This window comes from Vitis riparia, chromosome 9 (assembly GCF_004353265.1).
Source record: "Vitis riparia cultivar Riparia Gloire de Montpellier isolate 1030 chromosome 9, EGFV_Vit.rip_1.0, whole genome shotgun sequence".
In the NCBI taxonomy this organism is placed as follows: domain Eukaryota; kingdom Viridiplantae; phylum Streptophyta; class Magnoliopsida; order Vitales; family Vitaceae; genus Vitis; species Vitis riparia.
This window is the reverse complement of record NC_048439.1, coordinates 8,523,060-8,541,496: the sequence shown is the minus strand read 5'-3', so window position 1 is coordinate 8,541,496 and position 18,437 is coordinate 8,523,060. Positions and strand designations below refer to the sequence as shown.

The following is an 18,437-nucleotide window of genomic DNA, read 5'->3' as shown; positions in this document are numbered from 1 at the left end:
TTTGAAAACAAAAGTTTTGAAAATTAAAGATTGGAAAATTAAATTTTTTAAAATTAAGCTTAAAAAAATGGAGTTTTGAAAATTAAATTGAAAATTGAAGTTTTGGAAATTATTTGAAATTTGAAATCTTGAAAATTAAATTTTAAAATTGAAATTTTGAAGAATTATTTGAGAATGGAGGAATAGAAAAAAAAAATTAACATCAAAAGAAGAAAAAATAAGTGGACCGACACTTGGCCTTTTGAGTTGCGTGTCAAAGGTGCCCATACATGGCCATGTGGAAGTGGGGCCTAGTGTCACAGGATGCTTCAAATGACCCTCCCCATGGGCTTATATAGGAGGAGGGAAGCTTCTGGAGACTCCTAGAGCCATCTACACTAAGCCATTGGTGGGAAGAGTGTGGAAGGTTCTAGAAATGCCTAGAGATGCCCACACATCTCTACACTATGGTGGAAGGAATGAGAGGAGTCCAAGGCTTTCTAGAGACTTCTAGGAATCTCTTGTATATTCTTGTACATAGGGTTGTACATAGAATAGTGTAGGATGTTCTAGAATATTCTTGATTTGTAAGGAACCCTCCAAGGTTCCAGAGAGTTCCCTTGGTGCTTATAAATAGGTGAGGGCCTCATTTGGCCAAGGCACCACCCAAATCACTTCCTAACCAAGCAAGTGAGCATCCAAGCACTTGTAAAGGCTTTCTTGAGTTAATAAGAGCTTCCATTCTTTAAGAAGTTGCCTACCAAGCTTCTTAAGCTTTTGAGTCGCAAGTGTCTTAGCCTAGCAAGCTAAGCATTGGGGAGCAAGGCTGACTTAGCAAAATCAAGCGTCTTGGCTTGTCTAAGTGCCGCATGAGCTTAGTGAACGACTAAGTCCGTGACACTAGGGTAGAGAGATGCTAGCAGAAATGAGGGTGACGACTAGCAAGACCGAGTTGATAAGCTTTAGCAGCTACATTACCAACTATGCGAGCTAACATTTTTCTAATATTGCAGAATGATGGATAAATCAGTCCCTTGTCATAGCTTTCCTATGTCACCTATGCAACCAAAGCTTCCGAAGCAGCTAAAAGCATGTTGCCATGCACATGAATTGCATCAGACATGATCAAACCCAACCCAAATCCAAGAAATGTGTAAGCGTTGTTTGCCAAGCCAAACAAAAAGTTTGCCATTGTATTCAACTGGGTTGAATAGGCTTCCACTTGCAAAGATCATGTGACCCTTGCTCCACGTATAATCTTCTTCAGCAGTGTATTCAGATTGTGAGGTTGGGTTGGAGATTACAAGAATCAGAGGTTTCTCATTGAAGGATGTCATGGCTTCAACTACCTCCTTGGTAAAAACACTACAAAAGTTTGCCAAATGGAATCATAATTTCCGACACCCTTGATTGACTGAATGAAAATCTCGTCAACCTGGCGTAGAATATCCAAGGCGTTTCCTTCTGTAACGTTCCCCAAAACTCGCAATACAAGACCCGGCCTAAGGAACGGATGGCATTGTAGAAATGCCTAAGGAACATTCAAGATCCTCCTCAATTCACAAACCTCATCCTTAAACAGAAGTTTAAGTGGTTCAATAAGCTTCAATTTCATATCCTTGGGAAACCCTCCAACATTATGATGGTTGTTGATTGTGTGGGAGTGAGTTCTTCCACTTCCAAGTGGTGGGCAAGGTTCAATCACATCTAGGTACAATGTTCCTTGGACCAAGTAAACGGGTTTCTTTCCAAATTTACTTTCCAAAGCTTCAAAGTGTCATCAAGAGTAGCAATGAGAATGTACTTGCCATTGGGAGAGAACTTGGCGAATGAATTGGCGGGACCATTATCCTCAATGAGCGTCTTCAAGAGAGCACCAGTGTCGGAGGCTCAAATTTTGCAGGAATCGTCGTGACTACCAAAGACAATGAGAGATCCGTCACGGTTGAAATGGATGGAAGTGATAGGCATGGAATGGATATTCATCCCATTAAGAGCACAAGAAGATTGTTGATACCATTCCTGTATGATCGGTGCTTCTGGAAATGTCCAATAACTTCAGCGGAGTCAACTAAATGTGTTGCTTTTCCAAAGAAGGAATAAACTCCAGTTGATATCACCAAAGCTTCAATCTCTTCATGCTTACATGTTGAACCAAAAAAAAAAAACTTCATCACCTGTTTTTTTGGTAACGGGTAGGATGGGAATGAATGGAAGAGGTGGTTAAGGAAGTGAGTTTATAAGGTCAGGTGTTGAATGGGGTTGTGGGTAGTGATAGAAGTGAGTTCGGTGGTGAAACCAGTTATGGACAGTGGGTGTGATAGATGGGGAGTGATTGAGTGGGCATGGTGATGGGTGTGTTGGGGTATGAAGATTAGAAGGATGGTGAGATGAAGGTGGCCATGTGCATGGTGTAGGGGCCTTCTCCCATGTGTCCACCAATACGTCCACGCATCTGTCCACATGGCATCGTTATGGCTAAGCCACATGTCACATCTCTCATCACTGTCCAAACGACTTCCAAGACATCCGGGGGAACCTCTTGTCCGGACCATTTAGGCCATTAATCGAACTGCACTCTCCTAATAGCCTCAAGTCTTCTCTGGTATGAGATCATGACTAATTGACATCGAATTGAGTGATAAGACTCTTCCCACCCTCATGTCTGCTTCAATAGACAAGGCCTTAGAGCATCAGCAAGGTGGAAAGGATGGCAGGTTGTGTCATGAAGCGTCACCTACATAGCCCTCAATTGCCCTACAGATGTGATGATTGCTCTATCGCTACTACGCAAATCATCATTGTATGAGCCAACTCAGTATCGTTGAGCTTCCTCCACCTTAAAGCATTATAAAAACACAAGTGAAGAAGAACAAAAGAGGAGGATACTATGAGTTCTCTCTCTAGCTCTCACTCACTCTCTCTCTCTCTTTCTCTCTCTCTTTCTCTCTCTCTCTCTCTCTCTCTCTCTCTCTCTCTCTCTCTCTTTTTCTCTCTCATTTGGGATCTCTAGCCTGACTTGAGCTTCGGAGGGGGTGCTCGGACAAACCGTCTGGGCATCTTCATGCAGGGAAGCAAGGAGTCTAGATTCCAACATCTAAACGAAAACTTTTCCTACCACGACTAAGGGAGGAATCCATCCTCAGTTGACAAGGTTGCAATATTGGCACCTTCTGTGGGAAACATAAAAAAAAAAAAATGTCAACACCCTCCAGAAGTCAATTGTCAGCCATGGGTGACGAGGGTAACTTTGATTGGCGTGCAAATATGGAAATACGCCAGCGAGAGAGTGAACGACAAGTACATTCTCAGTTCATTACATTTAGGTATAGTTTAAGTTAGTTCATCTAGGTACATTTTTAGAAGAGTTTATTTAGTTGCATTTTAGGAAGCTTTAGGTGCATTTTAGAACAACATTTCATATCATCTTACATAGCATGTGCATGAGGGCTTATTTGGGATGATAAGGAAGGCATTAAGACATTAAGACATTGATATTTTGAATTGAGTTTAGGAAGGAAAGGATCCTCTTTATATTGAAACACGACTACCATTGGAATTTTAAATGGAGTAAGACTCTAAAATGAGAAGGAAATTGGGTGGACTTGGAGCATTACCATATGGAAATTGGAAGATTCACAACATAATAACAATTTAAAGAAAAAAAGACTCTCATGGTGATGGACGGCAAAGAGAGCTTTAGATATGGAAGGATCTTTTTTTAGGAGATTTTATTAAGGAGGATTCTTTGAGGCCATGGAGATATGATTCACGCCACATGGATATTTTGAAGGAAAAAGGATTCTTGAGATTAACAGCTACCATTAAGAGAGCATGAAAGATTGGAAAAGACATAAGGAAAGGGGAATTTTTTTGGAAGTTGAGTTGGAAAAAGACTAAAGGAATAAACGGCCGCGAAGGGAATTTGGAAGGTATAATTCATGCACAAGGAGATTTTGAAGATATGTGGGCTGCCACTTGCCATATGAGACGAGATTTTTATATAAAAAAAATGTGGACTCCTAGAGATAGGGGCTGCCATAAAGATTGGAAAAAAAAATGACTCATTATTCATGGCATTAAGGGAGATTAGGGACTTCTAATAGGAGATTTGAAGTATCACGTGGGATATACAGGTTGTATTCTAGAAGGGATTCAAGGAGGGGGAATTCTTGGATGGAAAATAACTTATTTTTGAGAAATCATCAACAATGTTCTGTTTTTTTTTTTTTTTTTTTTTTTTTTTTTTTGGCTTGGATTAAGAAGGAAAACAAAGGTTTTTTTTATGGGAATAAGGCTAGTCAAAGGGAGATTTGGGCCAGGTTTTGGGAGTGAGATTTAGGTCAGTTTTCGAAGTAATCAGGCAGGTGGTGGAGAAAGGTAAGACGTTTTGGGAAAGTTTGAAGATTGAGTGTGATTCTGAGGTATCAGATTGAGCGTGTGAGGACATTCAATATATTTTTGGAAGGAAAGCAGACGCCATTGTGATCTTTTCTACACCAAGCATGCAGTAGTAGGGGGGAAAAGGAGCCACGCCCTCATCTTCAAATACTGCCCGTCTAACAAAGAGGTGGCACTACTTTTGGATCACAGCAAGGCACACGACTACAAGAGAAAAGGGCAATGTATAGGTTGTCACTTTAGTGCAAGATGCAGTTCACTTGGAGAGTATAAAAAAAGATCAGGCTGGAGAGAGGAATGACACATAATTAGGCAGCAAACACACACAGGCTAAACCTTGGAAAGAAGGCACATCCATCACAAAATTTTGGAAGATACATCACACATCAACATATCAAAGGTAAGTCTAGGTTCCTTTTAATTTCATTTCTTTTTCTTTTTTTGGTTTCTTATTCTCTGTAAGTCCTTTAATGATAAGTTTCATCAATTTCTTTTAATACATGATTTCAATTATTTTGAAGTTATTAATTGTCAATATCTCATCTAGGAGTACATTTTTAATATTTTTAAAGATAGTTTTCATTGATCTCTTATTTATACATGGCTTTAAAATTTCTTGTTGTTAGTTTGATGTTAGAATATGTTCTTAAATTTCTTTAGGCTTAGACTTCATTGAACTTGATATTCAATATTTCTATATTATATTATTGTTGGTTTAATGATTTAATTTAGAGATTGGTATATATATTCTTAAGTTATTTAGGTTTAGTTTCCATTAGTTTGTTTTGTTAATTCCATGCTTTCAACAATCCATGTTCTAGTTTTTGTTCTTAGTTTTTAGGTTTAAATACCTTTGATCATGTTATTCCATCTGTTTTATAACTTATTATTGTTGGTTTATTGATTTAATTTAGAGATTGGTATATATATTCTTAAGTTATTTAGGTTTAGTTTTCATTAGTTTGTTTTGTTAATTTCATGCTTTCAAAATTTCATGTTCTTGTTTTTGTTCTTAGTTTTTAGGGTACGTTCCTTTGATTATGTTACTCCATGTGTTTATAATTTATTATTGTTGGTTTATTGGTTTAAATTAGAGATTAGTGTATATATATTCTCAAGTTATTTAGGTTTTAGTTTCCATTAGTTTAATTAAATTTACATGTTAGATGCTTTAAAAAAAAAAAATCATTGAGTTCTCATCTTGATAATTTATATGCTAAGTGATTTTAAAAAATTCATTGAGTGTTTGTTTTGGTAAATTTATATGCTAGATTGTTTCAAGAAATTCATAGAATGTCCGTTTTGATAATTTATATCTTAGAAGGTTTTAAAAAAATCATTGAGTGTTTGTTTTGATCCATTTATATGCTAGATACTTTTAAAAAAATTCATAAAATGTTTGTTTTGATAATTTATATGTCAAATGTTTTAAAAAAAGAAAAAAAATATATTGAGTGTTTGTTTTGCTAAATTTATATGTTAAGAGCTTTTAAAAAAATTCATTTGTTAAGAGCTTTTAAAAAATTCATTAAGTGTTAGTTTGATTAAATTTACATGTTAGTTAAAATTTCATTGAATGTATGTGTGGTTAAATTTTCCTATTAGTATATTTTTTTAAGAAATTCATTAGATGTTACTTTTGGTTAAATTGTTAGTTTTCCTCATTTTGATACTTAGTAGGCTCCTTGAGGATTTATTAAGTTCAAACCTTTTTTTTAAGAAAATGTTTTCTTAATTCATTTGGAGTTAAGTCAAAATTTCTTTTCAAAAATGAAATTTCTCCATCATGAATGGGGCTCATGGATCATGAATGAAAAGATAGCCAAAAAGAATATCTAAGTTGATTTTTCTCTTGTTTTCAAATCCTTTTAAGTTAGGAATCAAAAATCCCAACTTTTGCATTTTTTGTTCGGAATTTCTTAATTCACTTGGTTCCTTTTTGCTCCTCCTAAAATCATTTAAAAAAAGAAATTTAAATTATTTTTTAAAGGATTTGAATCATCTAAAGACTTTAAAAGAAAATTTGCTCTAGGTTTAGGGTAAAAATCACACTTTCTTTTAAAAACATGCAACTCATTTCCTTCAAATTGCATTCTCCTTTTGGTTTTCCAAAAACTTTGTTTTTATTCTCATAAATTTGAACTTGTGCCCCCAAACTAATGGAAATGTTCTTGGCCTTGGTGAATCTTTTCACTTGAGGTTGAGGATGCACAGGTTTAACTTATGAATATTCAATGGGGATTGATGGAACCCCTACATGAAAGATTTTTAAAACTCATCTTTGTTGTTAGTTTCAACTTAGCTAATGACACTTTAGTTTTAAATTTTGTTTTGATTCCTTTTTGAGTGTGTTAAAAAAATTTTCCAAAATTGTATGATGTTACTCACTTCTTAAAATTGATTCTAGAATGTTATTTGCATCAAAAAACTTTTCCCAAAGTTGAGTTATTTAGTTGGATATATACCTTGTATAACTAATGTCTCTATAAGTTCATGCCATGCAAATACTATGCACAATAGGTTTTGCTCTCATAATTACTTGTCATCATCTTTTATCCTAACTTCTCTATTTGTATTGGAAGTGCATTGCGTTTAAGATATGTTATTCAGGTACACTCTCCACCCTTCACTTTTTTTTAATTACATAAGAAATGTTTTGTGTGAACTATATTTATGTTTGATATTGTCCTTGATTGCCTTGATGTTTGTTTCATTTTTTTTTTAATGAGATGCATGTTATATATCTTTTTGTTTGAACTAATTTTGGTATCTTGTAATAGCATTTTAAGTTGCAGGTACACATCTTACTCTTCCTTTATGATTGTGACGTAAATTGATTGTTTATCATATTTAATATATTATTAGAATTTAGGTAAACACTTTAACCTTTTTTAGTACCCTAAATCAATCAATTAACTACCACACTTCTCTCAACCTGACTAGTATAGACCTTTTTAGGGCTTAAAGGGGTGTTACCTTTTTTAAGTACCCTCCCGATAGGTAACCTAATCCCCGAACCTAAACTCAAATTTTTCAAAGGCACTTTTCCAAAAGTTTAAAGAGTCATTTTTTTTAAGGTTTTAGTTTCTTACTTTATTTTTCCTTTTAAAAAATAATAAAAATAAGTGGCGACTCTTATTTTTTTTTTTAATAAAATACAATTTTTCACTTAAAAAGTGAGTCTCACCATTGAGTGGGGCCGCATGTAAAAAATGCAGATCCACAAGGTTGTCTCTTATATTTTTTTTAAGTTGAATGGCATTACATTATAGCAATAGAAGACTTATGAGGTAATGAAGGCAGTTTTCTCAAAATTCGATGAATGCATAGGTATTTGATGGTGTCTGAAAAAGGTATCAAGAAACAAGAGCATTCCATGTCCGGTTGTCGTGTCAACTATTTGATCTATTTGTAGTAGTAGGAAGTTATCCTTTGGGCAAGCCTCATTTAAGTCTATGTAGTCCACACATACTCTTCATTTCCTGCCTTTTTTAGGTAGTACCATTACATTGGCTAACCAATTGGGGTACTTCACTTCTCTAATAAATCCAGCCTCTAACATGTTACTTATCTATGTCTATGTTGGCTTATGTCGGTCCGGATGGAAACATCAAACTTTCTATTGTATGGATCGTGTTGTTGGAATTACATTCAACTTGTAACATAGTTATCTGATAACACTATCGAGTTGCCAGCTAGCTCCCATACAGATCCACTTAACCTTTCTCTATCAAGTAACTAATCATTTGATAGTACGTAAACAAGATGGCCTTTATCTTATGCAACCATGCTCACCCAAGTATGGCATTGTAGGGTGTTAGATATCCTACCATGGAAAACCTTAGACATAAAGTGACAGGCTCAACTTCAATAGGGTGCAAGGCATCTCCCATAGATATAGTGGTAGCCCCATTAAATTTGGACAAGATGCAATCAAGATTTTCCAATGCTTCATGCGAATGACTCATTTGCTTTTGAGTTAACATTTGTGAAAGATTAGCGGAGCTACTCAGTTCAACTAAAATTCTCCACACACAAAAGCCACTAACTCTGAGGGTTAAAACTAGTTCGTCTTCATGAGGCACTATGACCCGATTGGGATTGACTGGTGTTAAAGTGAATAACCCATCAATTGGTCGAGCACTTTCAAGAGTGAAAGTGCACTGAACCATATTCACCCATTCTCTTGCAATGGTGATCCTAATCATGTTCCTCCTATGTCACCTGGACTGGTATTTTATCACTTGAAAGCGTTATTCAACAGGAAAAGTCAGGATTCTACTCGACGCTTCTTTTAGTACTTCATTGTGCCCCCAAATTGTTTAGACGTAATGCTTCAAGTGTCCAACTTTTACTAGATTTTCCACCATGTAATGCAAATGTCAACATTCTTTTGTAGTATGACCATACTCCTTGTGATAAGAGCACCATCGACTTTGATCTCTCTTAGCCAAATCTACTTTGATGGGCATTGTCTTTCTGAACTCTAGTAGCTCTTGGATAAGAGGAGAAATCCACTCGTATGAGACAGTCAAAGGGGTGAACGGAAACAGTTCCCATCTCTATTACCCTTGTTAGGAGGATCTTCGATTTTCCTACCTTAATTGATTGTTAGATGGCTTTGAACCCTCGGCTTGCTATTGCTTTTGGCCACCTAGTTTGTGATAAGAATCTTTTGGGACACTACCCAAACATTATCTTCAAGGATTGCGTATTTATCTACCCTCCAAAATAGGTCGTCCATTATGGCATTTGGATTTTTCACGAGGGATTCGAAGAAAGAGGTACCTAGACTTATACTTCTCTTAAAAATCTACAGTTGGGCGTCCATGCTATAAGACTCCACCTGCAACACCGCTTGACAAATTGCTTGATGAAATCCCATAACAACTCGTTTTCCAGTATTCTGATGTTTTGCAAAGTGCTTATGTGTTATGTTTTTATTGGGTCAAGCACAAGTAGTTTGCCACAAATGCCTCCGAGACATCTCTAAATAAGTTGACCAAATTCTAGGGGACCTCATGAAACCATGACAAGGGTTGGCTCATGAAGGCTAGTTGGAAAGACTTTGCATAATAGCAAATCATTGCTTATATCAAGGGTCATTATTTGTCAAAAATGCATTAAATCATTGAAGGGGTCACTCAATCCATCATACACGGTAAATTTTAAAACTGTGAATCCTCTAGGTAATTTGTAATTGACTATGTGTGAGTTGAACAATGTAGACAACATATCGTCCAACTGTCTGCTTACTATGCCTAGGGACACGCCTTTGGCAATGCCTCGTGCAACTGGAGCTCAGGATTCATACATTACGGTAAATGGCTTAGTAGAGCGCCCTCTTGGGGATGACTAAACCAGTTTTTTGGAGCACCCAACGTACATGGCCCTCACTTCAATCCTCGCTTACATTTTTGTTTGATAGTACTTGTAGCCTCGTCTACCTGGCTTTTCCAAACTAACTACTTTATTCTGGATCCCCACAGGGTTGATAGGGTTAGGGAGCTGCTAGCGAAAAATCATTGTCTATTTGCAATTATGGTTCTCTATCAAGCAAGGGAACTCCTATCATTCTTCGCACTGGTTGGGTGTGCAATGGCTTCTCCACTTGCATAACGTCTAATGGCCACTTATGCCCACAATTCTTCATTTTCCCACTTTAGCCGATTTGCATGCTGAAGCAAAGATTGCATGCATTGCTCATACTCTTCCTACCTTTTCTCCATTTTAGCTTGCCACGCATGGAACCTATCATTCATACTTGTTGAATAAGGATGCATTCTAGGAGGTATGTTAGTCATTCTAACTTGAGGTTCTTAGTTCAATTCCCACAAATGGCGCTAATTGTTAGTCAAAGATCAACAATCCTCTCCTCCAACTGGCCTCTTTGATCCGAATGGTGGGTGTTCTTGCAATAAGAAGTGTTCTAGGTAATTACTGCAAATATATTAAATTAGGATGTTGTCAGGACATCTTTAATTATGACAAGTAACTGGACGGCCACGAGGTTAGTCTCTAGACAGCCACAGGGTCCCATAGTTTCCATATGAATTATTTTTCATATTTTCAATTGTCTCCCAAATTAGTCTACAAAAAAATATCAAACAACTTAGAACATGTTTTCTATGCTCATAATTTTAAAGTAAGCATTTGAAAACAATGATAACATTTTCATTTGAATTTGTCATTACAACACAGTTTCACCTTTATGCTCCATCTTTGAGTTTGAGGCCAAAAGGGCCCCATGGCCAAAAAAAGTCTGTTCTATCTAGACATCTTCCCAAACTTACAATCAAACAAAAATATTATCCAATCTAAACATCTTCTCAAACTCATAATCAAACTAGTCCTAGAAGTCACATAATTTCTTCTTCTTCTTTTTTTTACTTCAATTAAAACCACATTTGAATAAACAAAAATGGGCATTGCATCTAAGTTGTGATAAAAGAGCTAGAATGAATCATAATTTCGAACAACAATTTGAAACATGACCCGTACTCCATTCAACTCCAAACTTTCATGACTATACCAAAATTGGAGTAGGTTGAGATGGACTCCACTCAATTACAATACATGCATTGATAATAAGGAACAAAAAGGTGAACCAGGATTTTCTTCTCCAATTTGAATTCCTAAGCTTTTTTAAATTCAGTTAATTTTTTTTTTTCTACCACCCCCTTAACAAAATGATAATTGAATATGAAAAGGGCTTTTACAGATAAGTTATATAATTTTTAAAGTATAATTTTTTATACTTTTATATATGAATTGCATTCTATATACCTTAGTTATATTTTTGTACCCTAATCATCTTCTTTGTACTTAAGTTATATAATCCATATGTTAATAATTTAGTCGCATATTTCATATCTTAGTTATTACTAACATTTGTTGTATTTAGGTAATGATTTTCATACTTTAATGATTTGATAACATTTTTTATACCTACATTCCTTTTTTTTTTTTTATCTTAATAGCTAGGTTACCTTTTTTGTACCTCAATACCTGGTTCGTATTCTTTCCATCATAGTTACATTAATATTCATATCTAGAACATACTTTTTATGCCTTATAACTTTGGTTATTTGTTTTTATCTCAGTATACCTTAGTCATATTTTTTATAATTTCACCACATTATTCGTACTTAGATAATATTTTTTGTACCTTACTATCCTATTCACATTTTTTATAAGTCAATAGCATGTTTTGTAATAGTTAATCAAACCACACACACGAGTGGAAATAAAGAAAAGACGAGATTTCTAATGTTATTAAGTGATCAATGTGATTCTTATATATACAAAGTGTACTAACACTTAAGAATACAATAATTAAATACAATATGACCAAACTCGTCATTCAATAAAAAATAAAAAATAAAAATAAATAGAAAAATCTAAGGGGTGTTGCCCCCTTAAACTCTTGCAAACTCAACCCCCATTACCCCTTACGTGGGATAACAAGATTGATTCAAGCTTTATAATATAACAGTAATTGGTTATATTATTTATATCTACATCGTACTTTTTATGTCTTGGTACCTTGGTAACATTTTTTGTACCTTATTATACATTAGTCAACATATTTCACATAATAGTCACATTTCTCATCATTAAATTGGTTATTTGTACCTAGATCATATTTTTCAGAAAATTTTCACATTATTCGTACTTGTACTATATATTTGAATGTGAGTACTCTAGTCACATTATTCATACTTAAAACATTTTTTGTACCTTAATAACTTAGGTGATATTTTTCATACCTTAGTACCTTAATCACATATTTGATACCTAGATTACAATGTTTATACCTTTAATAATTTGATCAAAATTTTCATACCTAAGTCATGTTACTAATTTAAGTGTATTTTAGTACTTCAATCACATTCTTTTTACCCTTATCATATACTGTGTATCCTGTAAATTGCTTACTTTTTCATATCAATGTCACAAATTTTTTACCATAATACATTGATAATATATTTTGTACTATTCTCATGATTTCCACACTTTGGTTACATTATTTGTATTCTAATCATAATTTCACTTATTCTAACCGATTTATAATAATATATATTTGTTTATTATTATTATTATTAAACAAAAAAAATGTGAGTCAAAAGTCCAATGGTGAAAACTTGCACAATAGCATAAATTTATACACAAAGATTAAAATAAACAAAAAAAAATGTTATTATCTTAACCTTTCTTCAAAAAAAGTGGTGAGAACTCGCATAAAAGTACAAATTTACATAATTTTTAATTCATTTAGGATTCAGAAAAAAGAAATATGAAATAAATTATTGTATACTTCTAATTAAAACTCTATAAATCACTTTAAATTTCAAACATAAACAGATATCCAAGTTTGATTAACTATTTATATGCAAAGAAAAAAATATAGTAGGACAACAAAAGATGCTCTGAACTTCTCAACAATGGAAGCGTAGAACTGAGTTATGAATTGTGAGATGTAAGAGTTTAGGTATCAACAAACTCATTTTCCTTATATTGCTAATCATTTTGTTCTTCTACCTCCTTTTTCTTATTTCATATATATATACTTTATATGCAAATGAGCTTTGTAACTTATAGAATGCTAGAGAAGGGAAAAGAGTAGCAAAGAATTTATTTTTTCTCTTGACATGTAACATGTGATAGTGTAAGAATTATTATTAGGGTGGTGAATAACTCTTTTTAAATTTGTAGCATTTCCTATGAATTTGACGGATTGTGTTTTGCTTAATTGTTGCACTAAGTTGCTCCTTAATTGTGAAAAGTGAATTGTACATATTTAATAAGAACAATGAATTATTTTGTTAAATTTATCAACCATGGTGAATGGAGACTTGGAACCAATTACTAATTAGTTTAATTGTAAGGAGCCATAATAATTGAATGAAGGCTATTTTAATATGCTGAATATTCAGTCAGATGATGGGATTAATTTATCTGGATTTTGATTCAAAGCTATGTACGATTATTTAATGACCCCACCAGCCTCAATCATGCATATCAAGCAAGCCTCGATGATTCAAATAAAGTAGCTCCTAAAGCCTCAATAATGCATCCCTCTGGCCCCACCGCTTTCAAAAGGTTGGTTGAAGGGGCTCAAAGACATGGCCTACGAAATGGAGGACGTGCTGGATGAGTGGAGCATTGCTATTCTTCAATTCCAGATGGAGGGAGTTGAAAATGCTTCCACGTCTAAGAAGAAGGTAAGCTTCTGTATGCTCTCCCCTTGCATCTGTTTCAAGCAAGTTGCTTCTCGTCGTGACATTGCTCTTAAGATTAAGGACATTAAACAACAACTAGATGATATTGAAATGGAGAGAATTAGATTTAATTTTGTCTCTAGTGGGAGTGAGGAGCGACCAAAGCGACTTATAACTACCTCTGCAATTGATATTTCAGAGGTGTACGGTCGGGATATGGATAAAAAAATCATATTAGACCATTTGTTGGGTAAGAAGTGTCAAGAGAAATCTGGCCTCTATATCGTCTCCATAGTTGGGACGGGAGGCATGGGCAAAACAACTCTTGCTCAATTAGGCTACAGCCATTCAGAGGTGAAGGTCCATTTTGATGAGAGAATATGGGTCTGTGTTTCTGATCCTTTTGACCCAATCAGAGTTTGTAGGGCTATTGTTGAAGCCCTCCAAAAAAAGCCTTGTAATCTCCATGATTTGGAAGCTGTACAACAAGAAATTCAAACATGTATTGCCGGAAAGAAATTCCTTCTTGTGTTAGATGATGTGTGGACTGAAGACAATCAATTGTGGGAACAACTGAAGAACACCCTCCACTGCGGAGCAGCAGGGAGTAGAATTCTGGCGACCACACGCAAAGAGAGTGTTGTTAAGATGATGAGAACTACGTACAAGCATCCCTTGGGGGAGCTGTCTTTGGAGCAATCTCGGGCATTATTCCATCAAATAGCTTTCTCTGAAAGGAGTACTTGGGAGAAAGAGGAAGAATTAAAAGAAATTGGTGAGAAAATAGCAGACAAATGCAAGGGCTTGCCCCTCGCTATAAAAACTTTAGGGAACCTCTTGCGCATAAAAAATAGCAAGGAAGAATGGAAGAACGTATTGAATAGTGAAGTATGGCAGCTAGATGAGTTTGAAAGAGATGTTTCCCCTGCTTTGTTGTTGAGTTATTATGATCTGCCCCCTGCAATTCAACGCTGCTTCTCATTTTGTGCTGTTTTTCCAAAAGACTCGGTTATTTTGAGAGCTGAGCTGATCAAGTTGTGGATGGCACAAAGCTATCTCAAATCTGATGGGAGTAAAGAGATGGAGATGGTTGGGAGAACGTACTTTGAATATTTAGCTGCTCGGTCTTTCTTCCAAGATCTTGAAAAAGATGATGATGGTAATATAATAGGTTGTAAGATGCATGATATAGTGCATGATTTTGCTCAATTTTTGACTCAGAATGAATGCTTTATTGTGGAGGTTGACAACCAACAAATGCAGAGCATAGATTTATCCTTCAAAAAGATTCGTCATACCACCTTAGTTGTCCGAGACAGTACCCCTAATTTCGCCTCCACTTATAACATGAAGAATCTTCACACCCTATTGGTTGAGGAAGCATTCGATTCAAGTGTTCTTCAAGTCTCACCTAATTTGTTCAAGCATTTGACATGTCTCAGGGCATTGGATTTGAGCAGGAATCGGTTGATTGAGGAACTTCCTGAGGTAGGAAAATTGATACATTTAAGATACCTTAATCTATCATGGAGTCATCGTTTGAGAGAGTTGCCTGAAACAATTTGTGATTTATATAATTTACAAACCTTAAATATTCAAGAATGTTCCAGTCTTCAGAAACTACCACAGGCAATGGGTAAACTAATTAATTTGAGGCATTTTCAAAATTATAATACTCGGAGTCTAAAGGGCTTGCCAAAAGGAATTGGAAGATTAAGCTCTCTTCAGACACTGGATGTTTTCATCGTGAGTAGTCATGGCAATGATGAATGCCAAATAGGAGACCTGAGAAACTTGAACAACCTAAGAGGAGGTCTTTCCATTAAAAGGTTGGATGAAGTGAAAGATGCAGGGGAGGCAGAAAAAGCAGAATTGAAGAATAAGGTACACCTCCAACGTTTGGAATTGAAATTTGGTGGAGAGGAGGGGACCAAGGGTGTGGCTGAAGCTCTACAACCCCATCCAAACTTGAAATCTCTACGTATATTCGATTATAGTGATAGAAAGTGGCCCAATTGGATGATGGGTTCATCATTAGCTCAACTGAAAATACTTTACCTTGACTCTTGCTTAAGAAGTCCATGTTTGCCTCCTTTGGGGCCACTGCCTGTCCTTGAGAAGCTGGATATATGCTTTATGTATGGTGTGCAATACATAGGTAGTGAGTTTTTGGGATCATCATCAACAGTATTCCCAAAGCTGAAGGAATTGACTATTTATGGTTTGGATGAATTGAAGCAATGGGAAATAAAAGAAAAAGAAGAGAGGTCAATAATGCCATGTCTCAATGACTTGACTATGCAAGATTGCCCAAAGCTGGAGGGACTGCCGGACCACGTGCTCCAGAGGACACCATTGCAGAAATTGTACATCGCAGGTTCTCCTATTCTGGAACGACGCTATCGAAAGGATATCGGAGAGGATCGACACAAAATATCTCATATCCCACAAGTCGAATATTCACGGGACTGAATGGTCATCACGCTTCACCTCATGTCGCTCTTGTTACAGGTAATTTGAATTTATCTTAGTTTTCATTTCCATTGCATCCATAATCGCACACATTAATGTATTTCATGAATATTCTTTTTCGGAAGCTTTCCATTTTGCATAACATTATTATCTTGTATCCATAGGTCCATTTTGGCACATCTACACTGTTACTAAAGTGTTTATCCTATAATATCTACACCTTGCAAAATAAGAGAAATAAAAATGAAAACCTTTTGTACAAAAAAACTTGAAACCTTTTCTATTCTAAAAGTGTTTTGTTACATGATCAAATACCTTGAAAAAGCTCCAACAACCGTGTAGAAGAGATTTTATGTGATCTTTAGACTCTATATGTACTATATAATGTTATATATTATCAAATTCCATTTTAGGGTACACTTTTCTTGGGCATGGGCCTAGTGTTCCCTCTTTTCTGGTGGAGCTGGGGGTTTTCGGCTTAGAGTAGACTTTTGTTGGGCCATGGGCCTAGTGTTTCCCCTTTTCTGGTGGTATGGGCGCAATGATTGATCAGGTTTCAGGCCCATGGGTATATATATAAATTGTAAAAATAATATTTCAAATACATTAATGAATGAGAAATGAAACAAATGAAAAACATGATCTAAATGTTAACTAATTAATATTTTAGTAGCCTAACCTATTAGATTATTTGCTCAAAATATTACAAAGAAAATTTCAAAACTTATCAATAAAAACCATCTTGATTCTTGTCTCAAAATTATATCCAAAGGCATCATTTATTATTATTATTTGTCATTTTTACTTGCAAGCTTTGATCTTTATTTTTGTCTTGACTTATTTTATTTGCTTCCTTATCTTTTTTCCATCTTAATTTTATTGGTTATGGGATGTGAAGGAGATTAACACTATTGTTTTTCATTTCAGAGAAGCAAGTTCAAATAAAGAGGAGAAAATTCTCAACACCTATGTATTGTGAAGTTGTCTATGAATCAATTTCAAATTGGTGACTTGTAAATTCTTTTTCTCTTTTTCTTTTCCCCTTTTATTTGTTTGCCTATATATGTAAGAATGTGTAAACTTCAACGTTATTGTTTGGATTTATTTCCTATAACATAAATGGTTTGCGAATGATGGGAACTTGCGTGCATGCATGCATGATGTTTCTTCTGATTTGTTGTAAGGACATATCTATTGTTAACCTAATGGATGAAGTGGGATGTTCTTGAAATTTCAATGCAAAGGTTTCAAATGATTGGTTGTGATTCCAACAAAAAATTTCTCCTAGAGGGGGCTTTGCCTAATAAATGTGAAGTATTATCAAGTAACTTAAGGTCCATTTGATCATGTTTTCTGAAACTTATTTTTTAAAATTGTTTTTTATTCTTTAATTTAAAAACAATTTTTAATAACAAGTTTCGGAAAACATGATCAAATGGATTCATGTTTTCCTTTTGTTTTTAAAAATGGGTGAAAACAACCCTTATTTGTTCTCTAAAAATTATTATCTATTTCACTTTGTTTTTAAAAAATGTTTTAAGAGAAAACGATAAAACAATGTTAGAAAATTTTAAAAATAGTTTTCTATTATTTAAAAACAAAAAATTGTTTTTAAATCAAATGACCAAATAGGCTCTTAGTGTTTGTTTGGATACACTTTTTAGTTTTATAAAATGCTTTTTGTTTTTTATTTATAAAATTAGAAAATAGTAGTTTCTTTGTATAAGATATAAGAATTCTGATAATTTAAAAATAATTTAACAAATTGAAATATTAAAGAAAATTTACTATCTCAAAATTTAAAATTTTTTAAAATGAATTTAAAAAATATAAAATAAATTTATACTTTTTATACCAGATATCTATTTATATAAAAGTTTCTAATTTAAAAGAAAAAAATGGGAAACTCCAAAGGGTACTTAATTGTATAATGTTGGCATTATAATAGACAAGCTGTTGGTTGGGAGTTCCCGAGAAAGCATCTCCATAGTTGGGATGGGAGGGATCGGCAAAACAACTCTTGCTCAATTAGCATCCATCAAAGGGCGTGGGTCTGTGTGTCTGATCCTTTTGACCCAATGAGGATTTCTAGGGCTATTCTTGAAGCCCTCCAGAAAGAGTCTTCTGGTTTCCATGAGCTGGAAGCTGTACAACAAAAAAATCGCACACTTATTGCCGATAAGAAGTTCCTACTTGTGCTACGATGTTTGGACTGAAAACTATGAATTGTGGGAACAAGAAGAGAGTTCTCTCAAGGGTGGGGCACCGGGAAGTAGAATTTTGGTGACCACACGAAACGAAAACGTTTCTACAATCATGGGAACCACGTACAAGCAACCCTTAGGAGAACTGTCCAAGGAGCAA

General features: G+C 34.8%; 1 protein-coding gene and 1 long non-coding RNA gene across 2 annotated transcripts; both read left to right on the top strand.

The window, feature by feature from the left end:
* The first annotated feature begins 13,505 nt into the window (after positions 1–13,505).
* Positions 13,506–15,241, top strand: LOC117921763 (putative disease resistance protein RGA3). The gene is made up of 2 exons (XM_034839721.1): positions 13,506–15,089; positions 15,212–15,241. Exons 1-2 carry the CDS (start codon positions 13,506–13,508, stop codon positions 15,239–15,241), a joined length of 1,614 nt encoding a protein of 537 aa, XP_034695612.1.
* Positions 15,242–15,267: 26 nt separating this feature from the next.
* On the top strand, positions 15,268–17,243 carry LOC117922155. The gene is made up of 2 exons (XR_004652444.1): positions 15,268–16,112; positions 17,001–17,243. It is a non-coding gene; the product is annotated as an uncharacterized LOC117922155 (long non-coding RNA).
* Positions 17,244–18,437: the final 1,194 nt, after the last annotated feature.